This window comes from Dromiciops gliroides, chromosome 3, assembly GCF_019393635.1.
Source record: "Dromiciops gliroides isolate mDroGli1 chromosome 3, mDroGli1.pri, whole genome shotgun sequence".
NCBI classification, from domain to species: domain Eukaryota; kingdom Metazoa; phylum Chordata; class Mammalia; order Microbiotheria; family Microbiotheriidae; genus Dromiciops; species Dromiciops gliroides.
Genome location: NC_057863.1, coordinates 385,885,894 through 385,913,297, shown reverse-complemented (window position 1 = coordinate 385,913,297; position 27,404 = coordinate 385,885,894). Strand labels below are relative to the sequence as shown.

Below are 27,404 nucleotides of genomic sequence, written 5' to 3'. Positions count from 1 at the left end.
GAAACAACTTAGAGAGACATCAAATATCAGTCATCAAAACCACCTGGTATTGGTTAAAGAATAGAGTTAAGTCAGTGGAACAGACTAGACAAGGGAGATTCAGAAACAATAGAACTCAATAACCCAATGTTTGATAAAGTGGAAAATATAATTATCAAGAGTAAAACTGGGGGCAGCTAGGTGGCTCGTTGGATAGAGCACTGGTCCTGGATTCAGGAGTACCTGAGTTCAAATCCGGCCTCAGACACTTGACACTTACTAGCTGCGTGACCCTGGGCAAATCACTTAACCCCAATTGTCTCACCAAAAAAAGAGTAAAACTGCCTGTTTTATTTTTTTAAAAAAGTCTGTTGTGAAAAATGGAAAACAGTCTGGCAGAAATTAGGGCTAGATTAACACCGTATACCATACTCTACAATACATTCTAAATGGAATTAAGAATGGATTAAGAGCTAAACTGTAAAGGGCTTTGAATTGCTCTTGAGCAGGGGATCTTATCCTCTTCTATCATTGATCTCTTTGGCAGTCTGGTCCGTGAAGTCTGTGAACCCCTTCTTAGACTAATGTTTGCAAGTGCTTAAAACACATAGGATTACAAAGGAAACTATATTGAAATACAGTAATTAAAATATTAAAAACAAAAAAACAAATCCATAGGGCCATGGTTAAAAACCCCTGCTCTATAGCATTTCTAGTAATGTGAAAGAGTTTCAGAAACCCATCTTCCCTATCCCTTACAAAAAGAAATAACTTGAATATATTTTTTTCAAATTAACAATCACTTTCCCTCTGTCCCAACTCCTTTCCCCACTTACAAAAAAAGAAAAATTCCTTTATTGGCCCTGTTAAAAATTGTATATCTCATACATGTTGAGTCTTTTACCTCTCTGCCAAAAGGTGGGTAATGTTGACCTTCTATAATCATGGTCGGTCACTGAGAAGGATTAATTTCTATCTGTAATGCACTTTAATTTAAAACATAAAAAGCAGGCTCCTTAAGTCTGGAAGTAAGAGGAGATCAAGGTTTAGAAAATAATGAAGGATGTGGATTGAATGAATTCACACATTATCATATTGTGGGATATTAGAACCAGAGCTCCCTTTAAAATTTAAAAGTGATCATTTTAGGAAAAATAAATGGAAATCCAAGAAGTGACACAGGGTGAAAGTATCAATAGTTTAAGAGAGCCTTAGATAAGTTTATGGATGATACATCTGTAATGACTTAGATGATTTTAGGAGTTTTGGGGTTACATTTCTAACCTTGTAAAGTTGATATCATGTCATGATGCCATGCCCTCTCACACACCATGTCCCTTGGTGCCACTTTTAGAGACAGACTTCTGTACTATTTTTAGGGCTGACTCATGTGGTACTAACTTTCGTATTTGTCAAATAGCACTTATTTTAGAGGAGGTAGAGCTGTAGGAGCTGTATAAGTTGAGAAAACAAGAAAAAATCAACATAACTCTAAAAAGGTTAAGAAATATTTGTCTCACTCCTTCCTAGTCTAAATTAAGCTGATTCCTTCGAGGCATTCATTATGCTAAGTACTATTGAGATGCCAAAAATAAAAAGTAAGGCATGATTCCTGCCTTTAAGATATGGTTGGGGAAGGAAAACATAGTTATAAAGAGACAACACACAAGAGTATGCAATATGCTGGAAGTATCCAATATGTGCCAGACAAGTGCTGTAGACATTAAATGTTATGAGGCTTTGGAATGAGGTGGTGAGAAGCACTTAGCACAGTGTCTAGCCCGTAGTAGATGTTTAATAAATGCTTCTTTGACTGAGTGACTGACTTGAGCTGAGCTTTAAAGGATATATAAGATTTATTTGGATGGAGAGGATGATGGAGGGGAGTTTCAAGCAGAGCAAGAGACATAAGCAAACATGTAGAAGCAAGAAAACATTTGGCTAGAAGCAGAAAGCTGATGAAAGGAAGACAAACCTAGAAAGGTACATTGTGGGTCTTGAAGGTCAGGCCAAGAACTGTTTCCTGTCTCTTTTGGCACTCAAGAGCACCTAAAAAAAATAATAAGAACTGACACACATAGAGCCCTTTATATATAGCATTCAATCCAACTGTCTCTGTATGCCACACTGTACTAGGCAATAAGAATATAAAGACAATGAAAAATAGTCCCTACCCTAAAGGAGTTTACTTTCCATGGAGTGGCTATAGTATATAACAGTCAAGTAAATACTTGATAATTTGAGAAGGGTTTGAGCACAAACAACTAGGGGAATGGTAAGAGAATTCCCATAGAAGCTGACCTTGAAGGGAATTTGGGATTTTAAAGGCCAAAGGTGAGAAGGGAGCTCATTGCAGGCATGGGAAGACAGCCTGTGCAAAGCCCCAGGGGCGAGAGATGGAATGTCTGATTCAAGCTATAACAAGAAGGTAGCCATCATGGTTGGGAATATAGAGTTTATGCATGGGAATGATGTGAGATAAACTGGAATCCACTTTTCACACAGATGTTAACATTTCTCTATAGTCACTATCTGCTTGCCCTCACTACTGTGGCATCCTTCATTTGCTTACTGAGGCCTTATGTGCCAAGCAGACGTAAGTCTGTTCTGTTAGGGCCTCCCTGAGGAAACTCCACCATCACAGCTTCCTCTAATCTAGTGAAACTGAACTTGAAGAACCAGATCTTCGTGTGAGAATACAGAGGGCTTGTTGGATTAAAGTCAAAAGGCAAGAGCTTACATTCAGGTCTGTCTCCTGGTCACACAGTTTAACATATTATCTGTAAGTGTGCTAGTAGAGTACCCTTCAAGGGATTCAACAGGACTTCGTTCTGACATTCTGTAGGTCACGTAAGAGCAATTACAAAATGGTGTTTTTCCTCCCTTGCCTTTAGGCTCGAAGAAACCGAGAAATAGCAATTTTGCAACGCAAGATTGATGAAGTACCCAGCAGAGCTGAGTTAACACAGTATCAGAAGAGATTTATTGAACTCTACAGTCAGGGTAGGTGTATCGACCAAGAATATACTCCCAAAGCTCGGCATAATGGAAGGGAGGGCTTCATCATGTTTTTAAACGATGGTACATGAATCACAGCAAATTCTTTTAATGCCACTGAGGGTAAGGATTTCATTTAATCACATTCATGCTCACTTTGCACACATTCCATGTAACCTCCCAGTGGAGTGGCCCATAAATCCAAATAACAATGCCTTGGCATTCTCTATTGACAGATTCTTTTCTTCTAATTGAGCTCTTGGTGTTGGGCTCTGGGACCAGACCTTATCTTGAACAGCCAGCCAACATACATGAACAGAGAGCCTGTTGTTGTAGTACATGGAGCTCTGTCCAAAGTGCTATGTCATCTCTGGTGAGGAGTGGAGGAGAAATGACCATGAGAACTATGGTTCAGTCCTTCCCTTTCAAAGGTTCACAGCCTCATTTGAGAAGAAGATACACACACTCACTCTTGTGACCTGGCATATCTAGTGCAGATTAAAATGGGAGGAGAGAATGTGGAATAGAGTTTTGTGGGGCCTATCTAAGAATATTCATTAATATGTGCAAGAAACATTTAGGAAAGTTCATTTCTCAAGTTTAGATCATGGCCATAACTACACTAGCTCAGTTCTGTTAAACCCAGGTTCCAGCTGGAATATATTTTTGTTGTTGTTTTGTCCTTCATTCTCAAAGAGGACCATGACAGATGTCTTGACTTGTAGTGAATTGGATTTAAATGAGGGAGGGCTGTGCGAAGTCACCATCCTCACTTTCTCCTCCAGAACCATCTGGGTCCAGTGGCAAGATATACATCCGGGCAACTGGAGATGACCCTGGAAGATCTTGACCCTTTTAAACTAAGGCCTTTCACTGGTATCAGTTTGCCTGAGGCAATGCCCATTCAGTGATTAAGGCTAGGGAAGAAGGGAGGCCAAGAAAGGCCTCTTTTACCTGGTCAAAAAGAAAAAAAAAATAGATAAAAGGGCAGGAGGGGTGGAGAAAGGCCCTCAGGATTTTTGATCTAGAGAGGTGGAGATAGAGACAGAAAGAAAAGCTGGCTGGGAAGCACTAATCAATCCTGAAGAAATCATTAAGTACCTCCCCTGTGCCTGGCACTGTTAGGCCCTGGGGATACAAAAGACAAAAAGGAGTTTGCATTGTATTAGAGGAAAACTAATGGCTGGTTTAGGATTTAGTGTTCTCTGCAGATGCCTCTGTATTCCTGGAGCCCCATTAGTACAAAATACCTGCATAGAATTGTAATGTAGGAAAGCTGTGGCATAGAAACCTTGTTCTGCTCATCAGTTAAATAATGATCACTATGGCCTTTTACAAAAATATTCTTAAAGCCTTGTACTGGCCCAGTGTTTAGTTTGACTGTGTCTCGTGCCCTTTTCTACATTGGTTCTTGTCTGCTGTGAATTAGACTGAGAGCTCCCAAAAGAGGCTATGGTATGTTTAATAAAACAATGCATTGAATAGCACTTAATGGGGGGGGGGGGCGTAGCTGTGAAGAAATTTGACTCCAAAGAGGTGGTTGCATGAGCAGAGAACTTCTTTCCTGCAAGGCCAGTGGGTGTTAGCAATGCTCTAAAAGGGTGAATCATTTATGTAATGACTTAATATGAAGATCATTCAGAAATAAGTGTTACTGGTGAAAATTTCATACCATAAGCCAGCTGGGGCCAATGTTGTTGTTATTGTTGTTACTGCTACTCTCACCATTGCCAGCACCATCATTTTCTAGATGATAATATCGAAACACCAGAGAGGTTAAATAACTTTTGCAAGGTTACACAGGTAGTGAGTAGAAGAGCCAGACCTAGAATGAGCCCTAGTCTTCTGACTCCATACTATTTATATTACACCATGATGTAATATAGTCGTCCTGCACTCATGGGATAAATCATAATGCTTTTTTAACAACACTAAAGGTGACTCATGCTCTAAGTAGAGCCACCATGCTCTGAGCATCTTCCAGTCTTTTGCATGCATGAAGAAGAGCATATGTTGAATACATTGGCGTAATAATAGAACAGAGATCCCTCTTGTCTGTGAAGAATATTCCATGTTAAGGAGAGTTAGCCATACAGTAAGAGCCTTTTATAATTCAGGCCATCATTGAATTTATTCAGTTATGTCTTGGGATCAAATGATGGTTTCCCAAAACATAAAAGCACAGATTATGAAGGCTTGCTAACTCATATCATATACAATGATCATGATCAGTTCATTAGGGAAAAGGAAGGGAATAAGCATTGTTAGAAATGGGTAAACTGAGGCATGACTCACAGACTGGTGCAAAGAAGGGAGGCCATTTTATTATGATCTTGCAAGAAAGGGCACACACTTTCAAAGAAGGCGTGCAAAGCATACTTGTTTCAGCGAGTTTATATAGGTCTGTCCCTAAAGCAAGGATTCCTTCCTCTTGTTTCACCTTTGCCTATCTGGATACTCTGGATGCACATTCTTCATGACACTTCTTTTTTTTTTTTTTTTTTGTGGGGCAGTGGGGGTTAAGTGACTTGCCCAGGGTCACACAGCTAGTAAGTGTTAGGTGTCTGAGGCCAAATTTGAACTCAGGTACTCCTGAATCCAGGGCCGGTGCTCTATCCACTGCACCACCTAGCTGCCCCTTTCATGACACTTCTAAACCTGTACACACACACCCTCCCCCCACACCCCTAACTTAGAGAACTACTGCTACCTCATCAGAGAAAGGAAGGGAAATTTGGGGGAGGAGATAAGCCCCTGGGGCTTGAATAATGTAATCTGCTCTTATCTGAGAGGAGCATCCTCTCCTGGTTAAATGATAACTCAGCAGGGAAAGGACTGGAATGGTGGGGGAAGGGGAAGGGGAAGGAGTCCCTGGGACTTGAACAATGTGGAGAGCACATTTGATTCTCTCAAGCATTTATTTAGCACCTGCTGTGTTCCAGGCACTATGCTAAGAACTTTACAATTACTCTCTTCTTTGATTCTCTCAACAACCCCTTGATGTAGGTACTATTATCCACATTTCACAGTTAAGGAAACTGAGGCAAACAGTGATTAACTGAGTTTCCCAGGGTCACACAGCTAAAAAATATCTGAGGCTTGATTTGAATTCAAGCCTTTCTGACTCCAGGGCTAGCATTCTATCCACTGTACTACCTAGCTGTCTCTTTTTCTGTAATATCTATGCATTCGAGAAGTGCATACAAATGCCCCATGAGGCCTGAGTGGGAAATGTTGTTATTGACTGGGTGGATCAGGGCCTTCCTTCTTACCTACTTAAAAGCAGCAGTACTGTGCTCTCTCCATACATATTAAACCCAGAACTGCCCTAGAGACTGAACCAGAAACAACAGCCCCCACCATGCCAGCCTCAGCCTCACCAGAAATGTATTGACAGTGTTGTCTGAATCCTTTTTGACTCTTCTTCCTCTTCCTCTCCCTTCTTTGTCATCAACTAAAAGAAGCTTATTTGAGTTACTAACTCTCCCCTTACTTTCTCAGTGTCAGCCCCATAGTCCCATGCTCATATAAATGCTGACAATGGTTAAGGACCTCCTGCAGAAGCGATGATTTTTGCATGATGTGTTTACAGCCTCTTAGGTGACTAAAGAGGCCTTATAAATTTTGCCAAAGAGGCAGATGTTTCCACATGGGGAAACATCATGAGTTTTTATTTTCTATTCCTTGTTTTCATTATTTCCTCTCGATGTATTCTAAATGCTGTGGCCCCTAGTTTTAAGTCTCCTTGTGACATGGTCTTCCCTCCTTTCATAATTTTTCTTTATTTGTACTTGAGTCATCAAAATTTCTTTTCAAGTAATAACAACAACACACACTCAGATTTCACTTTAAAAGTTTATAAAACACTTCCCACGTGACAGTTGTGAGGTATAAATAATACAAATACAAATTTTATAGATGAGAAAAATAAGAAGGAAAGAGGTGAAGTTACTTGCTCATGTTTACACAGCTAATAAAAATAAGAACCAGGATTTGAACCTGGGTCTCCTGACTCCTGTTCTAGATTTCTTTCTGTATTACTGCCTTGCCTTATCTCCATTGACTCAACTCAGAAACTAGTACATTTTGGGAATCCAAGAGTCAAGCTTTCTTGCCTTTTGCTGATAGATGTACATAAGAGAGATCATCAGCATCAACTTGTAAGTCCATGTGCTTCATAAGTCCTCTTCCTCCTTTTTTTTTTCAGGGCAATGAGGGTTAAGTGACTTGCCCAGGGTCATACAGCTAATAAATGTCAAGTGTCTGAGGCCAGATTTGAACTCAGGTCTTCCTGAATCCAGGGCTGGTACTTTATCCACTGTACCACCTAGCTGCCCCGAGATCTTTTTTTAAATTAAAATTTTATTTTCACAAATAGCTACCTTCTATCCTTCCCACCTTCCCCACCCTCATTGAGAAAACAAAAACAAAAACCACCAAAAAAAAACCATGAATCAGTCCACACCCTTTGAGTGTTCCACCTCTCTGATTGGAGGTAGGAAGCATGTTTCATCAAGATCCCATTGGAATTGTGGCTGATCAAAGTCCACTTTATAGATGTTGTAAAGAACCTTGCAGGTCATTTAGTCCATAATACTGGCTCTTCTTTAATTCCCCTTTATAATGTCCCTTACAAGTATATATCCAGCTTCAACTTTACTGCTCCTAATAATGGGAAATTCATGACTTCATGTGTCAGCCCATTCCATTTTCAAGGAACACTGAGATTCTTTTAAAGGAAATGTTTTTTTCCTCTTTATTTTGAGTAGAACCATGCCTCCTTAGATTCTGATAATCTTAGGCAGCAGTGTTGGTGGCCGTAGATCCTCAGTTTTTAATCATATCCACCCCACATTAACACTTTCCCCCTTCACTCTTAAATTTTTTAGTTTCTTTCTCCCTGCTTGGATGTTTATTGTCTACTGGACGCCATACACCCTTTGCCTCTTTTTCTGGGACTTAATTTGGTAGATTGTCAATGACTAGAAAATCTTGCCAATTAAACTCCTTTGTTAGTGTCATCTTACAGTTTTGTAAGGAACAAGGGGCCATGAAGAGCTTTGAAGTGTTTAGTGTAGAGTCAGGCTGCTCAAATGGTAGCCTGTCGGTCTGACGTTTTATATGACCTGGAGCATTGGCTTTATTCACAGAGTCACATAAGTGACCACACCAAAGCCTGTTTTTCCTTTGGTGCCCATGGCTTTGGTCCTAATGACAGTTTGTCGTAAACACAGAAAAATCTACAAGTCTATAAGGTGTACCTTTCAGATTATTGGAAAAGAAAAAAAAATGGCTTCCGTGAAGCATTTCTCATAGTTCACTGATTTTTTTGTTTGTTTATTTTATGCAGTGTCAGCAACCCACAAAGAAACCAAGCAGTTTTTCACTCTATATAATACACTGGATGACAAGAAGGTTTACTTGGAAAAAGAGGTAAGAAATTTAAGGGAGAATGATAATTTAGTAACCAATTAATGATGGAATCAGGCACACACTCACACTCACACACACACACACACACACACCCTCAAAAGAATTTCCTGTTTAGGATATCCCTTTGGGTATACAGGTATGTGCAAATGCACCTACACTCTCTCTGTGTCTGTCTTTGTGTGTGTGTGTGTGTGTGTGTGTGTGTGTGTGTCTTTCTCTCACATACACACACACACACACATAATCTCATGCATACATTTACATTAAGAATTCAGAGTAGATGGATGAGAAGGCAAATTAAAGTGGAGACAGTGACTTCAGAATTGCTTCAGAAATACTCCATGTAAAAACTTTTGACCTTTAGTTTATTCCTCACCCTTTGCTCACGTGTACAAGGGAACATCAGGCCCTGTAGAAAGAGGAGATTCAGCGCTGCCCTGGGAGAGGCCCTAGCCTCCTAGAGGTGATCACATACACAGATGCTATAACTTAAGAACACTTTCAGTGTCCTTAAGGAGGACAGGGTTCTGGCCCTTGTTCTGCTACTGTCTGTGTGACCTGGCTAAGTCACTTGTTCTCAATGAATCTGTTTCCTCATTTGTAAAACAGTCTGAAAATCCCTTTCTAACTATAATTCTAAGCTAAATTGAACATTGGACTGATTGAGTGAGGGGTCACTAAGGGAAAAGAGAGAGATTTTTGTATAGTTATTAAGTTTCTAGAAGACTCCAGGATTTAGACACTTCTTACAAAAACTATCCTAACTTAGTCCAGTGAAACAGGGAAAAACCATTAGGTGAAGTCAGGGAGGGCAAAGAGGTCTAAAGAAAGGAATTTTTTGCCATGGAGGAAAAATAAGACTTCTCTTTGAAAGATTGAGAGCTTTTCATGGAAATTGCTTTTCACTGCAGAGAAAGCCTTGATATATAGTAACTCCTTGTCCGGCTTTTGCTTTCTTACTAGTTATGTAATTGGGGTAATAAGGTTCTTAGTGCAGTGTCCTGCACATTTAAAAGATGTTATTGAATGAGAATTTGGAGAGAAAAAAAGTAGCCTCCTAGGGACCTTTGAGGCCATCAAGCAACATATACATGCCAGTCCCCTAACCCCATTTTAAAAAATAAGGAAACGGAGGCTGAGAGAGGTTAAGTGACAAGAGTCTGCTTTATAAGATCTTACTGAGCATTTCCAGTATACAGAACACATCTGTAGGCACTCTGTTTTAGAATCATTGTGTTTATGAAAACATAGTTTATCTTTATCATGTAGCTCCAACCCTAGATTTACAAGTTCTCTGTAAAAAATTTGAAATATCCAATTTACTACCTAGCAGGAGTGCTCTTCTTTCACAGTCCTACTGTCCCATATTCATCACCTCCTATAAAAGCTGACTTGATAATCACCTCCAGGAAACCTTTTGGGGTATCATACACTGATCTTACCTTTCTGCATCATCCCCTTAGCAAATTGGTGGGACCCTTTCAAGATCGTCTAATTCAGCCAGTTTTACAGATGAGGAAACTGAGCTAGAGAGTTGAAATGACTTCTCCAAAGTCACACAGCTAACTACAGATAAAGTTGGGATTAGAACTCAAGTCTTCTGACTCGCTGTCCACTGTTCTTTCCATTGTGATATATAGCTCACTTTTAGTCTGTACTTTCATTTTGTACTTGTTGGAGTAAAAAAATCCCTATATATTGTTTTGCACACATAGCATTTATGTTGTTGTAATCATTCGGGGGTCTTTATTTACTTTGTGTCAGTTCATATTAGTCTTCCCATGTTTCCCTGTATATTCATCATTTCTTCTGGCATAATAAATTTCATTACATTCATGTAGCCTAGTTAGTTTTTGTTGTTCAGTCTTATTCAACTCTTTGTAACTGTGGTAAAAATTATTTGTGGTAAAAATTTATTGGAGTTTCTAAAGGTCCCTCATTATTTCCAGGACCCCAATATTTCAGTGAATCACCCAATGAATACTCCATATATTAAATTTCAGCTCATACATAACCCCATTTGGGATTTTCTTGGCAGAGATACTGCAGTGGTTTGTCATCTCCTTCTCCAGCTTCTTTTACAGATGAGGAAATGAAGGCAAACAGGGTTAACTAATGACTTGCCTAGGGTCACACAGCTAGTAAGTGTTTGAGGCCAGAACTCAGGAGGATGAGTCTTCCTAACCCCAGGCCCCCAGCTGAACCTGGGATTCAGATTTCCTTTGGTAAATGATTACTTCTCCATTTGTGAATTGACTTTTCTGGCTTTTATGATTGTTATTTTCCTTTACATAAGTACAAAAATCCCTTTTAAAATGTATTTTTTGGGGGGCAGCTAGGTGGCGCAGTGGATAAACCACCGGTCCTGGATTCAGGAGGACCTGAGTTCAAATCTGGATTCAGACACTTGACACTTACTAGCTGTGTGACCCTGGGCAAGTCACTTAACCCTCATTGCCCTGCCCCCCCTCCCCAAAAAAGGTATCTTTTTGTAATAGGAAGCTTCACGTATAGGAGTGATAACATAATTTCCTTAGGTACCTCTTAGTTGGAAAGTGTATGTTCCTTAGCAAGCATAAGCAAGGCATGAGCTTCCTAGCAATGTCGAGAGAAAAGGCGGCTTCCTAACATTCAGATCAATTTACCTTTAAATTCCAAATCAGTTAACCTTCTGCTTACAGAATTTTTCTTCCCCAGATTTCTTTGCTGAATTCAATTCATGAAAACTTCCAACAGTAAGTAAACATTACCACTTGGTCTCCCTTTCTATACAATGCTGCACACACTGTACTTTGAAATGAACTATCTTTGTATTGTGCATGGATAAGATGATGTGGTTTTTAAAAGTATACATAATCATCTGAGGGTGTTGGGGGAGGATGCTATTCTTAGACACCCAGTCCCTGCTTGCTGCTAAGTATAAATATATCTTGATTTATACAGTTTGTTCCTGTAAGAAATTATATATAAATCAAACCTTCTTTAGAATGTACTAGATATCTCACTATTTAAATGAATTTTGTGGTGCATGCTTTTAAGTCAATAAACATTTGCTAATTTATATTTAAAAATGGATCTGTGATCTCGTCAATATGGGCACACTTTTCAACATTTGCAGCTGACAACCCACCCTTGCCTTCTCATCTAGTGTAATTCTCTTCCATATTCTCCCATAAATCTTCCAGAGATTTTCCATGCATGGGAATCCTTTCTTTAGGGCTTTGCACATTCACTAAATACTAGTTTAATACTAAGCAACCGTCTTCTATCCCTCAGTAGTGTTGCCTAGCCAGCTTACCTGCTTTTCCAGGCTCATAATTTCAAAACTATAATTATTCTAATACACTCCACCCACCATTCTTTCCACTGTCCTTTGAGTCACCCACATTTTTAATTCTTTGTTCCTTTTATTGTTATTGTTGTTCTTTAATTAAATCTTGGGTGTTATTTTTTTCTTGGTTTTATGGATACTTTGGGTTTTTAAGTTAGAGTCATTTCTATACCCTTCCTCCCCTACCCATGTCTCCATTTTAAAGAGGGGAGTGTAATACTTAAAGTGTTCTCTAAGTACAAAATTAAACATTATAATTTTACGTCATTTCTGTTTTATTTTACTCTTTGTTTACCTTGTATTATCCAGATCTCTTGGGGTATCGCAAAATCATAAAAAACAAGAATTTCAATTCCAGTATGCTTTTTACTTGTCCTTTAAAAAAATCAATGCCACATTTAATAATTTAAAAAATTAAAAATCATCAGGTTTTTAATACCTAGCATTTATGAAAAAGTAGAGGGAGGATACTTAACAAATCAAAGATAACGTATGATTATGATAATATTAGCTAGCATTTACATTGCAAAAGTGCTAAGTGTTTCACATATAGTCATCTCATTTGATCCACACAACAGCCAGAGGTGATTATTATGAAGAAACAGAGACTAAAACAGTTTAAGTGAATTACCCAGGGTCATACAGCTAGCTGGTAACTGTTTGAGACAGGCAGGATTTGAATTGATTCATGCCAAGACTCAGGTCTCTCTGACTTGAATCCCAGCACCATGTCTTCTGTTTCTAGTGTGTTCATTTCTCAGGGCTGGAAATCACCATTGGTGTCCCTCCAGGAGGGAGTTAATGTAACTTTCAAGTTACCAGATTTGATCTGGTGGCTTGGGTCCCCAGAGATCTCACAGAGTGACATCTACTGGCTTTTCTTCCAGAGCAATGGCCTCCTCTGCTGCCCGTGACCAGTTTTTGCGACAGATGGAACAGATTGTAGATGGAATTAAACAAAATCGGATGAAGGTCAGCTGGGTTGCTCTTCTTTTCCCTCTAAACTTGAAACTTCATTTGTAAAAAGAAAAAAATAAATCACTCAAGAAAAGCAATTCACCTTTTTAATGAATAAGTGGATAATGTTATAATTATAATAATTATAATAAAATGAGTTATAATGAGCATACCACTCACTCCCCTAGTACAGAAGGCCCTGAAAATGATGCATGAGGTGAAACCTCATCTCTCCACAGAGAATTGCAGCGCCTTTTCCAGATTCCTCCATGGGCAGAGTGCACTGGTGAAGTTGGGACTTCTTTATATGCTGTGATTTGAGTGTCACTAGGAAGGTCCCTTGGCCCAAAGTAACTTCCCTCATCGAGCTGTCACAATACTTGAAATTCTGACATAATAAATTACTTCCTTTGGGTCTCAAAAGCTTTGGGGTTTTTTAGGAAATCTCTATTTAATCAATTTAAATACTAGCAGTCTTCAGATGGTTAACGGGCCCCGGGATGAGAAAGGATTGGAGAGAGGGCATGGCAGAGCACCACAGATAATCACTACCTGCTTCACTGTTTGGCTAAGGGCTCATACCACCTGTGGATCAGGATGGTAGGTTGCCTGTGTTAATATGAAAGACATTGTCGTATTTTGTCAGTTGTGAAATAGGTTCACTGAATTTGTAGGAAACTGACTTATAACTACCTACTTCCTCCACACGGGACCTAGCTAATCTTTCACTTTTAGGCCTATTAGAAACATACCAGCAATGCCTACTTATGCTTTCAATAGATTTTGCCTTAAAAATGAGTATAAAGTTTCAGTTAGTCTCTACTCTAAAAAGATAAAAGTTTGACTACCACAGGTTTCCCCATCCCTAGATAGTGAAATGTTGGCAGTTATCAATTATTTGTCATCTTAGCAGGGACCTGCATAATTGGGATTTGGGAGTTGTTGATGGATTTTGGTTTATCCATTCATTCCCTTCTAGCCCCAACCTCCTCTTGCAAGTGAGCTTCTGCTAATAATAAGCAAATGTGGAAGCTTTAGGAATGCAGATTTCAGCTCCATATAAGGAATTTTTTTTTTGACAGCAGTTTAGAAATGGAATGGATTATTATCTCAGTAGGTAGAAAGCTCCTTATTATTGGAGATATTTAAGCAATTCATGCTCCTGGAAAGATGTGAACTAGATGGCCTCTAAATTCCTCCTAAGTCCAGGAGTCTGTGGTTCAGAAGGTACTTGTTGAGGTTTCTGCAATTTGGAGCTGCTTATTTCCTAATGGAATTATTCATAAAGAGGGAAATGGTCCGGGCCCCTTTAATTCTTCACCTTTCTCTATCAGGCTTTTTGGCTTTCAGGCCATTACTCTCAGCAAGGACTTCACCTTTTATGGGGAAAGAAACATGATATATGGCCAAGTCCTCATCAAAAACATTTATTGTACCTCCATTGATCTAGATATAGATATGTAAAGAGATCTGTAGATATTTTAGATAGATAGATAGATAGATAGGAAGGAAGGAAGGAAGGAAGGAAGGAAGGAAGGAAGGAAGGAAGGAAGGAAGGAAGGAAGGAAGGAAGGAAGGAAGGAAGGAAGGAAGGAAGGACAATAGTGATAAAATGAAACTGGATTTTTTTTGTTTGTTATCCCAACACTTATATATTTAAAGTTAATGTTTCCCTTTCAAATTACAGTGATACTGCCATGACTCAAAACATTTTTAGAATTCATCTTGGATCATAGGATTATAGATTTAGTGCTGCAAGGGACTACCATGATTGTGATGGGCCAGTGTCACAAGAACCCATGGAGGCGAGAATATCTATAAGGATAGGGGTGACAGCAGTATGTTATACACTTCCAAGAGCTCAAAAAGAAGTGCAAAAAGGTCATTGGATTTAGCAATGGAGTGGTTTCAGTTGAGTATTGAGGATGACCAAAGCTAGATTGCAAAGGGCTGAAGAGAAAATGGAGGCAATGTGTATAGGTAATTTATTCTTGGAATTTGCCTCTGAAAGGGAATATGACCTGTGATGTATGGTAGTGCTAATTTAAAGATGGGAAAGACCTGGGCATGTTTGTGGGCAACAGGGAAGGAGCCAATGAATAAGGTCATCTTTATAGGCAACAGAGAAGGGTCCAGTTAGAGATTAAGGAGAAAGGTAGAATTGACTGATGGGATGAGCTCCTACAAGAGACGGTAGGGGATGAGATCAAAGAAACAAGCCTCTAGAAGGGTTGACCTTGGAAAGGACAAAAGGCATCTCATTAAATACAAGAGTGAAGTAGGAGAGGGTCAAGGATGATCCTGAGGTCATTTCAGAGACAGGTTGCTACAGACAGTTGGTATTAATTTTTTTAATGAAGAATGAAGCAAGACGCTGTGCTGAAGGGGTGGTAGGGAGAGTGTCATGAGTGGTTTGAGAATAGGTTTGGAAGAGCAGTTCTGGTAAGTTTGATAGAATTGATCAGGAGAGTGTAAGATTGCCATGCATCAATGAGGTTCCATTTGAGGTTAGATAACTTAAATTTTGAGTGGACCTAGACTACAGTTAAAACATTTCCTAGAAATGTCCAGTAATGTAGAAGAAAAGTCAGGTGGTAGGAGTATTTCAGAGTTCTGCGCTCAGAAAGGGATGAGGGATGATAGGACATAAGGGTAAGAGATTTAAGGATAGAGGGCAGGATAAACTAGAACAAGCTAAATAAAGGATCAAACTTTCCAAGAGAAGAAATTGAGGCCAGAGCAAAGGTGGTAGTCTGGGAAAGCAGGGGAAGGTGAAGTGACTGGAAGTTGAAGCGAGGGCAGTTGATTAACAAACATTTAATTAAGTGCCTATTCTTTGCCAAGTATTATTCCAGTTATTGGAAATACAAATCTGAAAAATGAAACTTACATTTTATCCAAGAAGACAACTGGCGTGTGTGTGTGTGTGTGTGTGTGTGTGTGTGTGTGTGTGTGTGTGTTGCATATGGATGAAGTTTATTTCAAAGGACAACTGGTCACTAGGGGATGGTAGGTTATAGGGGTAAGGATTGGAAATGACAGGAGCAAGAAGCATACCTTCTTTCCCTGGCCCAGTATGTTGGGAGGTATGAGAGAAAAGGCAGTCACTTCTCTTCAGCCAAGCTACCTGATCTCTGAGGGACCTTTCAGCTCTTAAATGCTGTTTCTAGAACTATGAATCAATATTCACAAGGTTCCTGTCTTTGTTAGCAGACCTGATACAGGACATCTCTTTTCACTATCCTTTCTTACAATTTTTCAACAGCTAGAAAAAAAGAAGCAAGAGAACAAAATGAGAAGAGACCAGTTAAATGACGAATACCTGGAACTATTAGAAAAACAGAGGCTGTACTTTAAGACCGTGAAAGAATTCAAGGAGGTAAGAGCAAGGTTTTGACCACGTTGTCTGTGGGTGCCACATTTTGGGAAGAACCTTGATAAGCTAAAGGACATCCAGGGAACGGCAAACAGGATGAAAAAGACCTTGAGGTCAAACCATATAAGAATCAGTTGAAGAAGTTGGAAACATTTAGCCTAGAGAAGAGATTACCAATGCAATGTGACGTCTGTTTTCCAGTATCCTAAGGGATCATCATGTAACAGGGATTGAACTTGTTCCTCTTTGTTCCTAAAGAACAGAACTAGGAGCAATGGTTAGAAGTTACAAAGAGGCAGTGAAAAACATCCTAAGAATCCAAACTATTCAGAAGTTCAGTGGGCTGTCAGGAGAGTTAGGGGATTCCTTCCAAGTAAAGGTCATCACACAAAGGCTGGGAGAGCCCTTGTCTGATGTGTCATCTGAAGGAATTCTTGTGTAGCTGCAGGTTGGATGAGATGGCCTCACCTCTGAATTCCCTTCCATCTCTAAGGTTCTGTGACTAACACTGTGGATGAGATATAGATTGCCTCCACTTTGGCCCCCCTCGAAGTGTTTCTTCTTCAAAGATAAGAGTGGGTTTTTTTTTTCCTAGTGATTTTGTCAAGAATCGTAGCATAGGGGGCAGCTAGGTGGTGCAGTGGATAAAGCACCAGCCCTGGATTCAGGAGTACCTGAGTTCAAATCCGGCCTCAGACACTTCACACTTACTAGTTGTGTGACCCTGGGCAAGTCACTTAACCCCCATTGCCCTAAAAAAAGGGGGGAAAAAAAAGCTGCTAGAAAGAATCGTAGCATGACATAGTTTGGATGTGAAATATAGTCATTGGCTGTCATCTGTCTGTGTTTCCCCAAGCTTCATGAGTATAACTAAGGTGTTAGGAGATATTACAGTATTAGCAGCTTTAGTTATAATAATAGTGCGTGTTTACATGGCACTTTAAGGTTTGGAAAGTGCTTTAGGTATGTTATCTCTTCACAGCCTCAGGGCCACCGTATAAAGGAAGAGCTATTATTATTATCTCTATTTTGTAGATGAGAGAACTGAAACATATAAATGACTTTCCTAGGGTCACATGACTGGGAAGCATCTGAGGGTGGGATTTGAACCTCAGGTCTTCCTCTATTACATCATGCTGCCTTTATGATCAAGGGTTAGTTGAGCTCTGTGACCTTGAGTAAGCACATTAACTTAAAATTCCATTCAAATGTCAAGTGGCATCAGCCCACATAGATACTCTCATAAAAACTAAAATTGAAATGTCATCCAGATCACACAGCCTATATTTATGTGTCTAGGCAAATCTCTATGCCTGTTTTTCCAGAAATAAAACTTGTCTGACAAATTCTTCTAAAAAGAACCCTCCACAGCTCCTAATAACATTCCAAGGTCTCATCAGCCTTAATATCAGGACATTTTCCCCTGTCCAGCCTAATTCTAGACCGGGCTTATGTTTTGTTTAGAGACTTAACTAAAGATCACAATTTAAAGTTTGTAAGTGACCTGAGAAGCCACCTAGTCTTACCTGAACAAGAATTTCTTTTAGATGCAAAATCTGCCTTGCTATAACTTCTGTCTACCTCTGGACCTAGTTCTGACCTTTTGGGGAAAGCAGAATTGATGAGTTATCAAAGGACGCTTTGGTTTACCAAGCAATTTAAAATTAATTGTGAAATTTTCATTGATTTTAAAAAACTGAGAGGTCACTTTTTTACCCACTGCTGGCAACAGCCTAATAGGTAAAGTAGATCTAAGGTGAGATAAGAGCCATTGGAACCAAAGGAGTGATGTTCAGTCTCCTCCTTGGAAAATGAAGAGTTGACAGTGGTAACTGAAAAGAGAGAAGGTGGTCAGCTCCTATGGAATAGTCACTATCCACTCCCGTTGAGAGTTCTTCTTGCCTTGAAACCTTTTGCAATTGGCCTGGCTAGCTTTCTGTTCCCCAAGCATCACTGGCTCTTGGTTAGAAACCAGTGAGGGCAAGGACCACGTCTTATTCTTCTTTGCATCCTTCACATCACCCCAGCACATTATCTTATGCATAGTAGACATTCAGTAAATACTTGTTGAATTCAAAAAGGATTTCTTTATCAGAATCAGCAATCAAAAAACATTTATTAAATACCTGCTATATGTCAGGTACTGTGCTAAATGCTGGGGATACAAAGAAAGGCATAAGCTAGTTCCTGCCCTCAAGGAACTAACAATCTAATGAGAGAAAACAACACATAAAAAGTTGAGAATCAGTGAGGGCGGAGTGAAGGAAGTTACCCAGCATGGAGCAAGATGAAGCCCAGTAGCCAAGGTGGGAAATGATCTGAGGAAGTGACTTTTAGAGTTGATTTCATTTTGCAGGATGATGATTTTCTAGAGGTCATGCAGCCAGGTGGGAAATGGTGAGGTGAATTCTCAGGATGCCCTCCTCAAGCTGAGGAGCTCCCAGGTTTCTCCTACCTAGGGAGGGCCCCCCTGGGATCAAGGGGCACCAAAGAGCTGTGAGTTTCAGAGTTGATGACATCTTGGAGAATGATGAGCCATGGTGGGAAATGAGCTGAGGAAGTGAATTTTACAATTGCAGAATGATGATTTTTGGGATACCATGAAGTCCAAGATAATTGTCTGGTGGGAAATGATGAGGTAGAGTGTCTGGATGCCCTTCTTAAATGGATAGAAAATATTTATGAGCTGGAATCCCTCTAAAGACTGACAAGGATAGGGAGGTCACTCAGAAGCATGCCACACAGGAAAAAGAAAGATTCGGCATAGACATGACAGCAATCTTCAGTTCTGCTTTAACCCAAAGAGCTGAACCTAAACCAATGGGAAGAAATTACATGGAGAGAGATTTTTGTCTCAATATAATGGAAAACTTCTTAACAGTTAAATTTGTCCCAAAATTTGAGGGATGGTATTTCCCCCTTACCAGAGATCCTTAAGCAGAGACTTGATGACGCTTGGGTAGGAGTTGGGCTGGATGACTTCCGAGGTTACGTCAGGTTCTGGAAGTGTATGCTTCCGTACTGTTTTCCAAAACTCATTATTCAAGACTAAACAATGCCTTTACTGCCCAGGAGCTCCTTCTCTTCTTTTAACCTGAAGGAACTAAAATAAGCCGAGACAAAAATGAGAAACGTTCATACACTTCACTGCTCATTTGAGGATGCTCACATTTCCTGAGACAGGAGCAACACCTTCCAAGTGCTAGACTGTCATCTCCAGGAAAAGTAAAATGTTTATTTTATGCTTGAGTACTGAGAGATTTCTTAAACCTCTTTAAAGATGCTGGGTTTTACTTTCTCACTGTGTATTCAAGCAGTAAGCATTTATTACTGGCATTGTGGTAAACACTGAGGATTCAAAGACAAATGAAATAATCCCTGCCCTCAAGGAACTTCCATTCTAACATACACACTACCTATGTGATTTTATACAGAATATATATAAAATGAATGCAATGCAATTTTAGGAGAAAGGGTAATAGAGGCCAGGGTGATAAAGAAATATGTATTCTGCCCTGTTAGCTGGATTGAATGCACAATATGCACATTTTAGAAATTAAACATAGGGTAGGGCAGCTAGGTGGCACGGGTGGATAAAGCACTGGCCCTGGATTCAGGAGGACCTGAGTTCAAATCCGGTCTCAGACACTTGACACTTACTAGCTGTGTGACCCTGGGCAAGTCACTTAACCCTCATTGCCCTGAAAAAAAAAAGGAAATTAAATGCAAGACTGCAAATCTACTATCTTCCAGCTTAGCATTGGCAGCTTGTTGACTGCTTATGTGTTTAGTCTAGGGGATATTATAAGAGAAGTACTAAAGTCCTTGACTTCCAAAAATGATGGGCTTGTTGGGAAAACAAGACATGCACACATGAAACTTCTGGCAGACAATGCAATCCTCAAATGTCATTAAAGTGTCTCTCTGAAGGGTGCTAGAAAAGGCCTGAAAGGAGCGCATTCACCAGCACTCTGGTCGCCTCGATTTGGCTGCCAGTGCAGATCCCATCCTATCTATGCCTGTCCATCCTGTGCATCTCTCGTCCACATCCTCTCGAGTTCACCAGGGGAGGGCCTCCCAGTGTGCAGGGACTCTTCCTTGTGTTCTCTTCACTCAGTGAGGATACTACAAAGCACGCAGCCTGTCGATTGGTTATCCCTCACTCTTGTCATGTGACCATTTATTTCATAACAAATATATTTTAATTAAATAACAAATGTAAAGTAACAATATTCTCCCCCATTGTCTTTAGGAATTAAGTGGTAGAGCCTCTGTGCATGGGGAATGCACGGGCCCAGAGCAGCTTTGCAAAGGAGGCACATACAGGGAATATACATGTGAGACGGGCACTTGCAGAGAGGGACGGCTCATGGCTGCCAGTGGCTTCTATTAACGCATCACTTTATATAACTTCTCCTGTGTCTTTCCTCGTTTGTAATGCATTGCTGCCTATTCATGCCCACCATATTTTCTGCCAGGCCCATTCCCCACCAGGAACAGGTGCTTCTCTTTACTACAACTAACCGTCAACTGTGGCTCCTTTCAGGCTCCCCCACTACCCTGAAGGAAGATTCACTAGAGGGGGGAGGGAGAATGTTATGGTTAATCATTCTCTCTCCTTCAAAGGTCTGCTCTGTCAGCCTGTTCCTTATGCCTCCTTCAGTGCCACAGCTCTAGCCCTCAGCTGATGTGCTATTTTCAGACCCACCTCCAAGTCTGTCCTCCATCTTCTAAAGATGCTGTGATTAATAAGCCTTTCCCTTCAGAGGTGGCTACAGCACTCTACTCACTCAGCATTCTCAGCTAATAGCCATGACACTTCCTTTAGTTCTCTCTTTCCTCTCATCCAGGATCTCAGAGGTTCTCTCCATCTTTCTCAGTCAGCTGTCTTACCCAATGACTTTGAAATTCTCTTCTCAGAAATACTGCATCAGAATGTACCAAGGCCTAGGATATTATCAGCTCTGCCCTTTGGCCTCTACTGCTGGGCCTGGGGTCAGGAAGACTGGAGTTCAAATCCAGCCTCAGACACTTAACTAGCTGTGTGACCCTGGGCAAGTCACTTAACCCTTTACTATATCAGTTTCCTCATCTATAAAAGTGATCCAGAGAAGGAAATGGGAAACCACTCCACTATCTTTGCCAAGAAAACCCCAAATAGGGTCATCAAGAGTCAGACATGACTGAAAAATGACTAAGCAACAACTACCTACACTGAATTGCCTTGACTTGTTCTCTTTCTTGAGTCTCTCAGTTCACTTGTCATCTTGTTTATGATCAGAAACTCAGCTTAGTTTTTCTAGGTCTTTCTGATGTACCCTGGCTGAGATAGATCTCTCTAGGGCATTAGTCCTCAAATAGAAAAGGGGCTGAGAGACACTGTGGTAAGGAAATGGGTTTTGACTCAACCTATCAGCAAAATAGCAGTGGCTACACTGCCTCTTGTCCACCTTCACCAGCCTCTCATGCTAGCTTCCTCTTCTGTCTTCTCTATGCCACTTAAAATCTTCATTCCCCTAAAATAATTTATAGATGTTACTAACTATGAAGTTGGTGCTTTTTCCCAGCTATGTTCTTTTTTTTTTTTTTTTTTTGGTGAGGCAATTGGGGTTAAGTGACTTGCCAAGGGTCACACAGCTAATAAGTGTTAAGTGTCTGAGGCTGGATTTGAACTCAGGTCCTCCTGACTCCAGGGCCAGTTATCTACCCACTGTTCCACCTAGCTGCCCTGCCCCCCAGCTGTGTTCTTAAGAAAAATTTCTTAAGGACTAGAACAAACACCCACCTCAGAAAGTAGGCCTTATCACAGCAGTTTTCACTGTTCTTAGAAGGCTTTTTCTTTCCCTGCAACCTCAATGAAAGGACACCCAGTCTTTCTTAGTCATGGCAGGACAGGCAATATCAGGTCCTCCTGAATCCAGTGCCGGTGCGCCACCTAGCTGCCCCGCCCCCCCCAATGTTTGATAAAGTGGAAAATATAATTATCAAGAGTAAAACTGGGGGCAGCTAGGTGGCTCAGTGGATAAAGCACCGGCCCTGGATTCAGGAGGACCCGAGTTCAAATCCAGTCTCAGACATTTGACACTTACTAGCTGTGTGACCCTGGGCAAGTCACTTAACCCCAATTGCCTCACCAAAAAATACCAGAGAGAATTGGGGAAATATGAACACAGATAGAGTATTTTATGCTTCTTCAGCTGCATTGACCAATAAAAATTTTGAAGTAGGAAAGAAAAAGATCTGGGTACAGTAGCACACACCTGTGAAACCTGCTACTGAGGGAGGCTGGAACATCACTTGAGTTTGGAGTTTCTGAGCTACAGTAGGGCTATAGCCATTCAGATCTCCACAATGAGTTGGCCTCAGTAAATTGAGCCCCCATTGTCCATCCCAGGTCAGAAAAATAACAGAGTAGGTTAAAACTTCTGGGCTAGGGAAGAAGAGGAAGGGAAGGGGGAAAGGGAGGGAGGGAGGGAGAAAAAGAGGGGAGGAGGAGAAAGAAAGAGAATGTCAAACAACAAACAGTGATGGAGCAGCTAGCTGCTTTGTTTAAGGCTAGAGACTAGCCCCATGACAGTAGAAAGAAGTGTTAGACAGTATCCCAACCATTGTGGAATTAGTGTTAGTGGGTAAGCAGTTTGATAATATTAGAATTTTTAAATTATATAAGAAATGTCATATGATAAATGGTACTGACAAGACAATAACTTCTCTTGAGTTCAGAGGAGGGACAGATAACCATAGAAAGACTTTAGTGGAGACACATTTTACTCTGTCATAGTTGACATATGACTTCATTGCTCCTGGATTTAGCTGAACAGCTGTAGGAAAAAGACCCTGTGTCATCGTGCACAGGCAATCTGTTGGGAGTCCCTGTTGTTCATTTACTTCTTAAAAATGTGACAATCACAGTTGCTGATTTGACTCGGTCCCCTAACCTTCAGTGGATGTTTCTGAGATGCCAGTTACTATGACTGCTGAAAGAGAAAAAAATAAATAAAAAAGACCATAGAGTAATAGGAAGTGTATGAAAGGAGCTCAAGAAATAATACGAAATTGGTTTAGAAGGCCTTTGATTCAGAAAATGCAAGGCTTTGTGAGGATTTTTCACTAAGTGGATCCCTAGAGCCTTCGGGGAAGGTATCCTTATTCTGGTGCTAGATTCTGGCAGGCCTGGGGTCTTATTAGCTGAGCACATTAACTCACTTCTAATAAGCTTCTTCCCTTACACTTTGAAAAGCTGAAATCTTTGTAGACAGCCATGGGGAACAAGTGTGGAAGCCAAGCTACCCTGTTCACTGAAGTTCATAAAGCCCAGAGTCCTCAAGGGAAGAGGAAGGATGATCAGGTGTTGGCAGGCCTTGAAAGATCCTATAAGAAATGAGGTGGGGAAAGGGCCTTTAATCTCAGAACCAGGAATCAAGAGCTTGGGATCAGAGTTCTGGGGCCCAGGAGAATGATGATAATAAAAAGAATAGCTGTTATTTTTATTACATCTTTTGAGGGAGTTAGCACTTTTCATTTTTTTTCTTCAAACAATCCTATGATTTGATGTATGCAAGTGAATAGTAAAGTTGGACCTCGACCTCAGTTCTTGACTCCAGATCCAGTGCTTTTCCCTCATAGCTGCAGAAGCAGGATCTATATACCCTTGTGCTGTGAGATATCATAAACACCAATCACTCTTCCTTGGGCCTGGCTCCAGGTTCTTTATATATAATTTTCCCTTGTGAGCCAACAATGATTCTCTCTGTTGTCCTTCTTACTTGGGGGGTCGTGACCATAGTTTTGTTTGTTTGTTTGTTCAATGAGTCTGTTATTCTTTAATTTACCAGAATCTTTCTCAAAGATATTTTATCTTTGTAGCCTATACTATTTCTTAGAGTAACGAGTTGCTCCCAACCATGTTAAGTAGAACTCCATTTTATTTGTCTTAAAACCATAGCCTTCCAGCCTCAAGGAGTAGGGTATGGAGCCCTTTATAGTATTTTGGAGCTTAGTGAGCGAGTCTTTGTTCCCTCTTTCATGATTTTTGTACTTTGTTCCTATCTCCCCTCTTTTTCCAGACTGATAACAACTTGACCTTTTTGTCTTGACCTTGGCTTGACAGGCTGGGACAAGGAAGAGGCTGGCAGGGCGTTTAACCTAAGAGCACAATATAATTAATACCAAGAAGAATTTGGATGGCAGTTTTACCCAATTAAGACAAAGCTGCCCAGACAGAATGGGTAGAATATCTGTAAAGAGATCAGGAAGGCTAGAGATTTGCACAAGAAAACAGACAGGAGACACTAAAGCAATTTGGGAGACCCAATCTCATGCCTAAGTATAAGGACATCACCAGACATTGAAAGTGTAACATCTTGGGGCAGCTAGATGGTGCAGTGGTTAAAGCACCGGCCCTGGATTCAGGAGTACCTGAGTTCAGATCCGGCCTCAGACACTTAACACTTGCTGGCTGTGTGACCCTGGGCCAGTCACTTAACCCCCATTGTCCCGCAAAAAAAAAAAAAAAAAAGAAAGAAAGTATAACATCTTGAGGAGGTTTAATGAAGATAAGACAATAGCCTGAATGGACATTCAGTATTAATTAGGGATATTAACTTAGTGACCAGTATGGGAAGATAAGCCAGATCTAATAAAATGTCATTGATAAGAGATCAGTATCCTCCATTTGGGTTCAAGAACCAAGCTGTTCAAGTACAGCTTTGTGGAGAATGCGTGTGTGTGTGTGTGTGTGTGTGTGTGTGTGTGTGTGTGTGTGTGTGTGTGTGTGTGTGTGTCTGTGACCTGAGTGCTCCACTGGTGTGATTTGCCAACCCCAAAGCCAGATGTCCTCTTAGGCTTCATTTTAATATCCAGAAGGAGGGTAGAATCGCACCATTCGGTACAGTTCTAGACAGTGCATTTTAGAAGGACATTGGCAAGCTAGAGCACATCCAGAAGAGGGGAGTGATCTCCAAATGATGTGCACTAAGAATCAGTTAAAGGATATTTACCCTAAAGAAAAGAGCCATCCAGAAGATGGAGAGAGGAGAGACATTATTATGTATTCATTATTTGAAGGCATATTACCTGGAAGATGAATGAATTTTTAAAAATTATTTAGTAAGCATGTGAACAATATACCAATAAGTGTTAATTTGGGGGGATAGAAATGTCAAAAGGAAGACAGTCCCTAACCTCAAGGAACTTACAATCTAATAGAGGAAGTAAGGCCCAGAGAGGCCTTGTGGAATCATTAGGCAGTTCATTGACATGTGCTTTCTAGGAAAGGTAGTGTTGATTTGATGACTGTTTGTAGAACAAGAAGTGGGAGGGAAAAAAAGATGTCTACATTGTGTGGCATGGCAGGAAGATGGTGGGGTGCAGTATTGGCAATGTCCAGGGGCTAGCTAGATATGGTGAACTCTCACCAATTAGACTTGTTTCACTTGGCTCCAGAAAGTTATAGCATCTTTAAGGAAAAAACTTCCTAAAGATATGTTCAGAACTGTGCAGTGGCCCACCTTGTGAGGTAATGAGATTCCCATCACTGGATAACCATTTGTGAATTAAATAATTGATTGAATTGGTTTGAATTAGACAGCCTCTCACTTCTGAGATTCTAAGCACTGTGGAGGATATATAAAAGCTACAGCATCTACTCTTAGTGAATTTCTTTCTTTTTTTTTTTGGTGAGGCAATTGGGGTTAAGTGACTTGCCCAGGGTCACACAGCTAGTAAGTGTCAAGTATCTGAGGCTGGATTTGAACTCAGGTACTCCTTATTCCAGTGCCGGTGCTCTATCCACTGTGCCACCTAGCTGCCCCCCCCTTTTTTTTGGTGACTCTTAGTGAATTTCTAATCCAGGGATTCTTGACCTAGGATTCACATGACCCCCGGGGGGGGGGGGGTCTATGGACAGATTTCAAGGGTCTCTTGCACTTGGAAGAGGGAAAAGGAACTAACCTCTAAATGAAATTTTGTATTTCCTTCAAATATTTTAAATGATTAATATTGTAAGAAGGGGTCCATAATATTATCAAGAAGGTCTGTAACACAAAAAAGGTTACAAATCCCTATTTTAGTTTAATGGAGAGATGTAGGCCAACACACCATCAAGGATATGTTGTTATCTGGTGCCTGTGGGGCCTGTCCATTTCAATGATGGAGGTCAGAATACAAAGATAAAAGGCCATGCTCACTGAGACAAGAATATAAAAGTAGCAGGTATGGACCACTATCAACACACTATAGAAAGAATACTGGAACAAGTGAAATACCTTCATCCAGGAGGTCTTAGGGAAGGTTTCATGAACGGAGATGAGTGTCTGGAGAACCTAAATAGTGTGGTTTGGCTCAGAAAGGACAATAGGCATAAGATTACAAAATGATTCACCACGTTTAAGAAAGCTTACTCTAGAAAGTGACGTCAGTGGCTTGAGTAGTGAAGGTTCGTCTGCATTATGTAAAGTTTAATTTCCAGGTTAGTTGTACGGGGTTTTCATTTTCTCTTTGTTCAGCTCTCCACAGAGCCATCAGAGGTGGGGAAAAGGGATGGGGGAAATAGCTCAGGTCTATTACATGGAAAAAGAGGTTGGTGTGTCACCATCCACCTTCACAAGATAGTTGTGAGAGAAGTCATTTGTAAACCATGTAGCATCATAAAAATTTGAGCTGTTCTAATTAATCTCTCATTGAACTTTCTCATCAGGAATGCCGCAAGAATGAAATACTGCTGTCCAAGGTGAAATCCCATATTTCCTGAGAAAACTCATCAGCTGGAAACCTTAATTGTTTTTTCTAGCCTGGAGATGGATTACCACGTTATGAAACATGATAGTTGCAGCCCAGAGGTGCCGGCGCGGACTGCTTAAGATACTCTGGATTTTTTTTTTTCTATTTCACTTCCTTTCATTCCCATGCCAGGTGTTAATGACAGTCCATTCAACACAAAGGGTATAACTAGAGTAAAAGCCCTTCCCCAGAGTAAGATGTAATGTGGCCAATATTTCTTTTCTGTATAGATTTTTCTTTTACATCCAAAATAGCATTACACATAATTAAGATATCAGGAAAAAATATTTGCATAAAGTCTCTATAAAATAAAAATTAACTCATTCATTCCATAGATATTTATTGTCCACCCTCCCTATTCTAGGCACAATTTAGACATGGTGGGGTAGAGGGAAAGGGAAAGCAGTGAATGCTACAAAGACTTAGCAGAAACGGGTTCTGTGCTGTGATTGCTTATAGCCCCAGTGGGAAAGTAATATGATAAACACAGAAACTACAAGGCAAGTAAGTAAGTGCTCCCTACTCTGAGAAAGGTATAGTTAGCATTATAAG

At 40.4% G+C, this 27,404-nt stretch overlaps 1 protein-coding gene across 2 annotated transcripts in view; it reads left to right on the top strand.

Moving 5' to 3' along the window:
* CCDC93 (coiled-coil domain containing 93) overlaps positions 1-27,179 on the top strand; it is a 114,819-nt gene extending 87,640 nt beyond the window's left edge. For both annotated transcript variants that reach the window (XM_043998080.1, XM_043998079.1), the window contains 6 exons: positions 2,874-2,982; positions 8,327-8,409; positions 11,107-11,144; positions 12,628-12,712; positions 15,963-16,076; positions 26,770-27,179. In XM_043998080.1, the coding sequence (XP_043854015.1) occupies positions 2,874-2,982; positions 8,327-8,409; positions 11,107-11,144; positions 12,628-12,712; positions 15,963-16,076; positions 26,770-26,823 (483 nt within the window). In that variant the 3' untranslated portion in view covers positions 26,824-27,179. The remainder of the gene's footprint in view (positions 1-2,873; positions 2,983-8,326; positions 8,410-11,106; positions 11,145-12,627; positions 12,713-15,962; positions 16,077-26,769) is intronic.
* Positions 27,180-27,404: the final 225 nt, after the last annotated feature.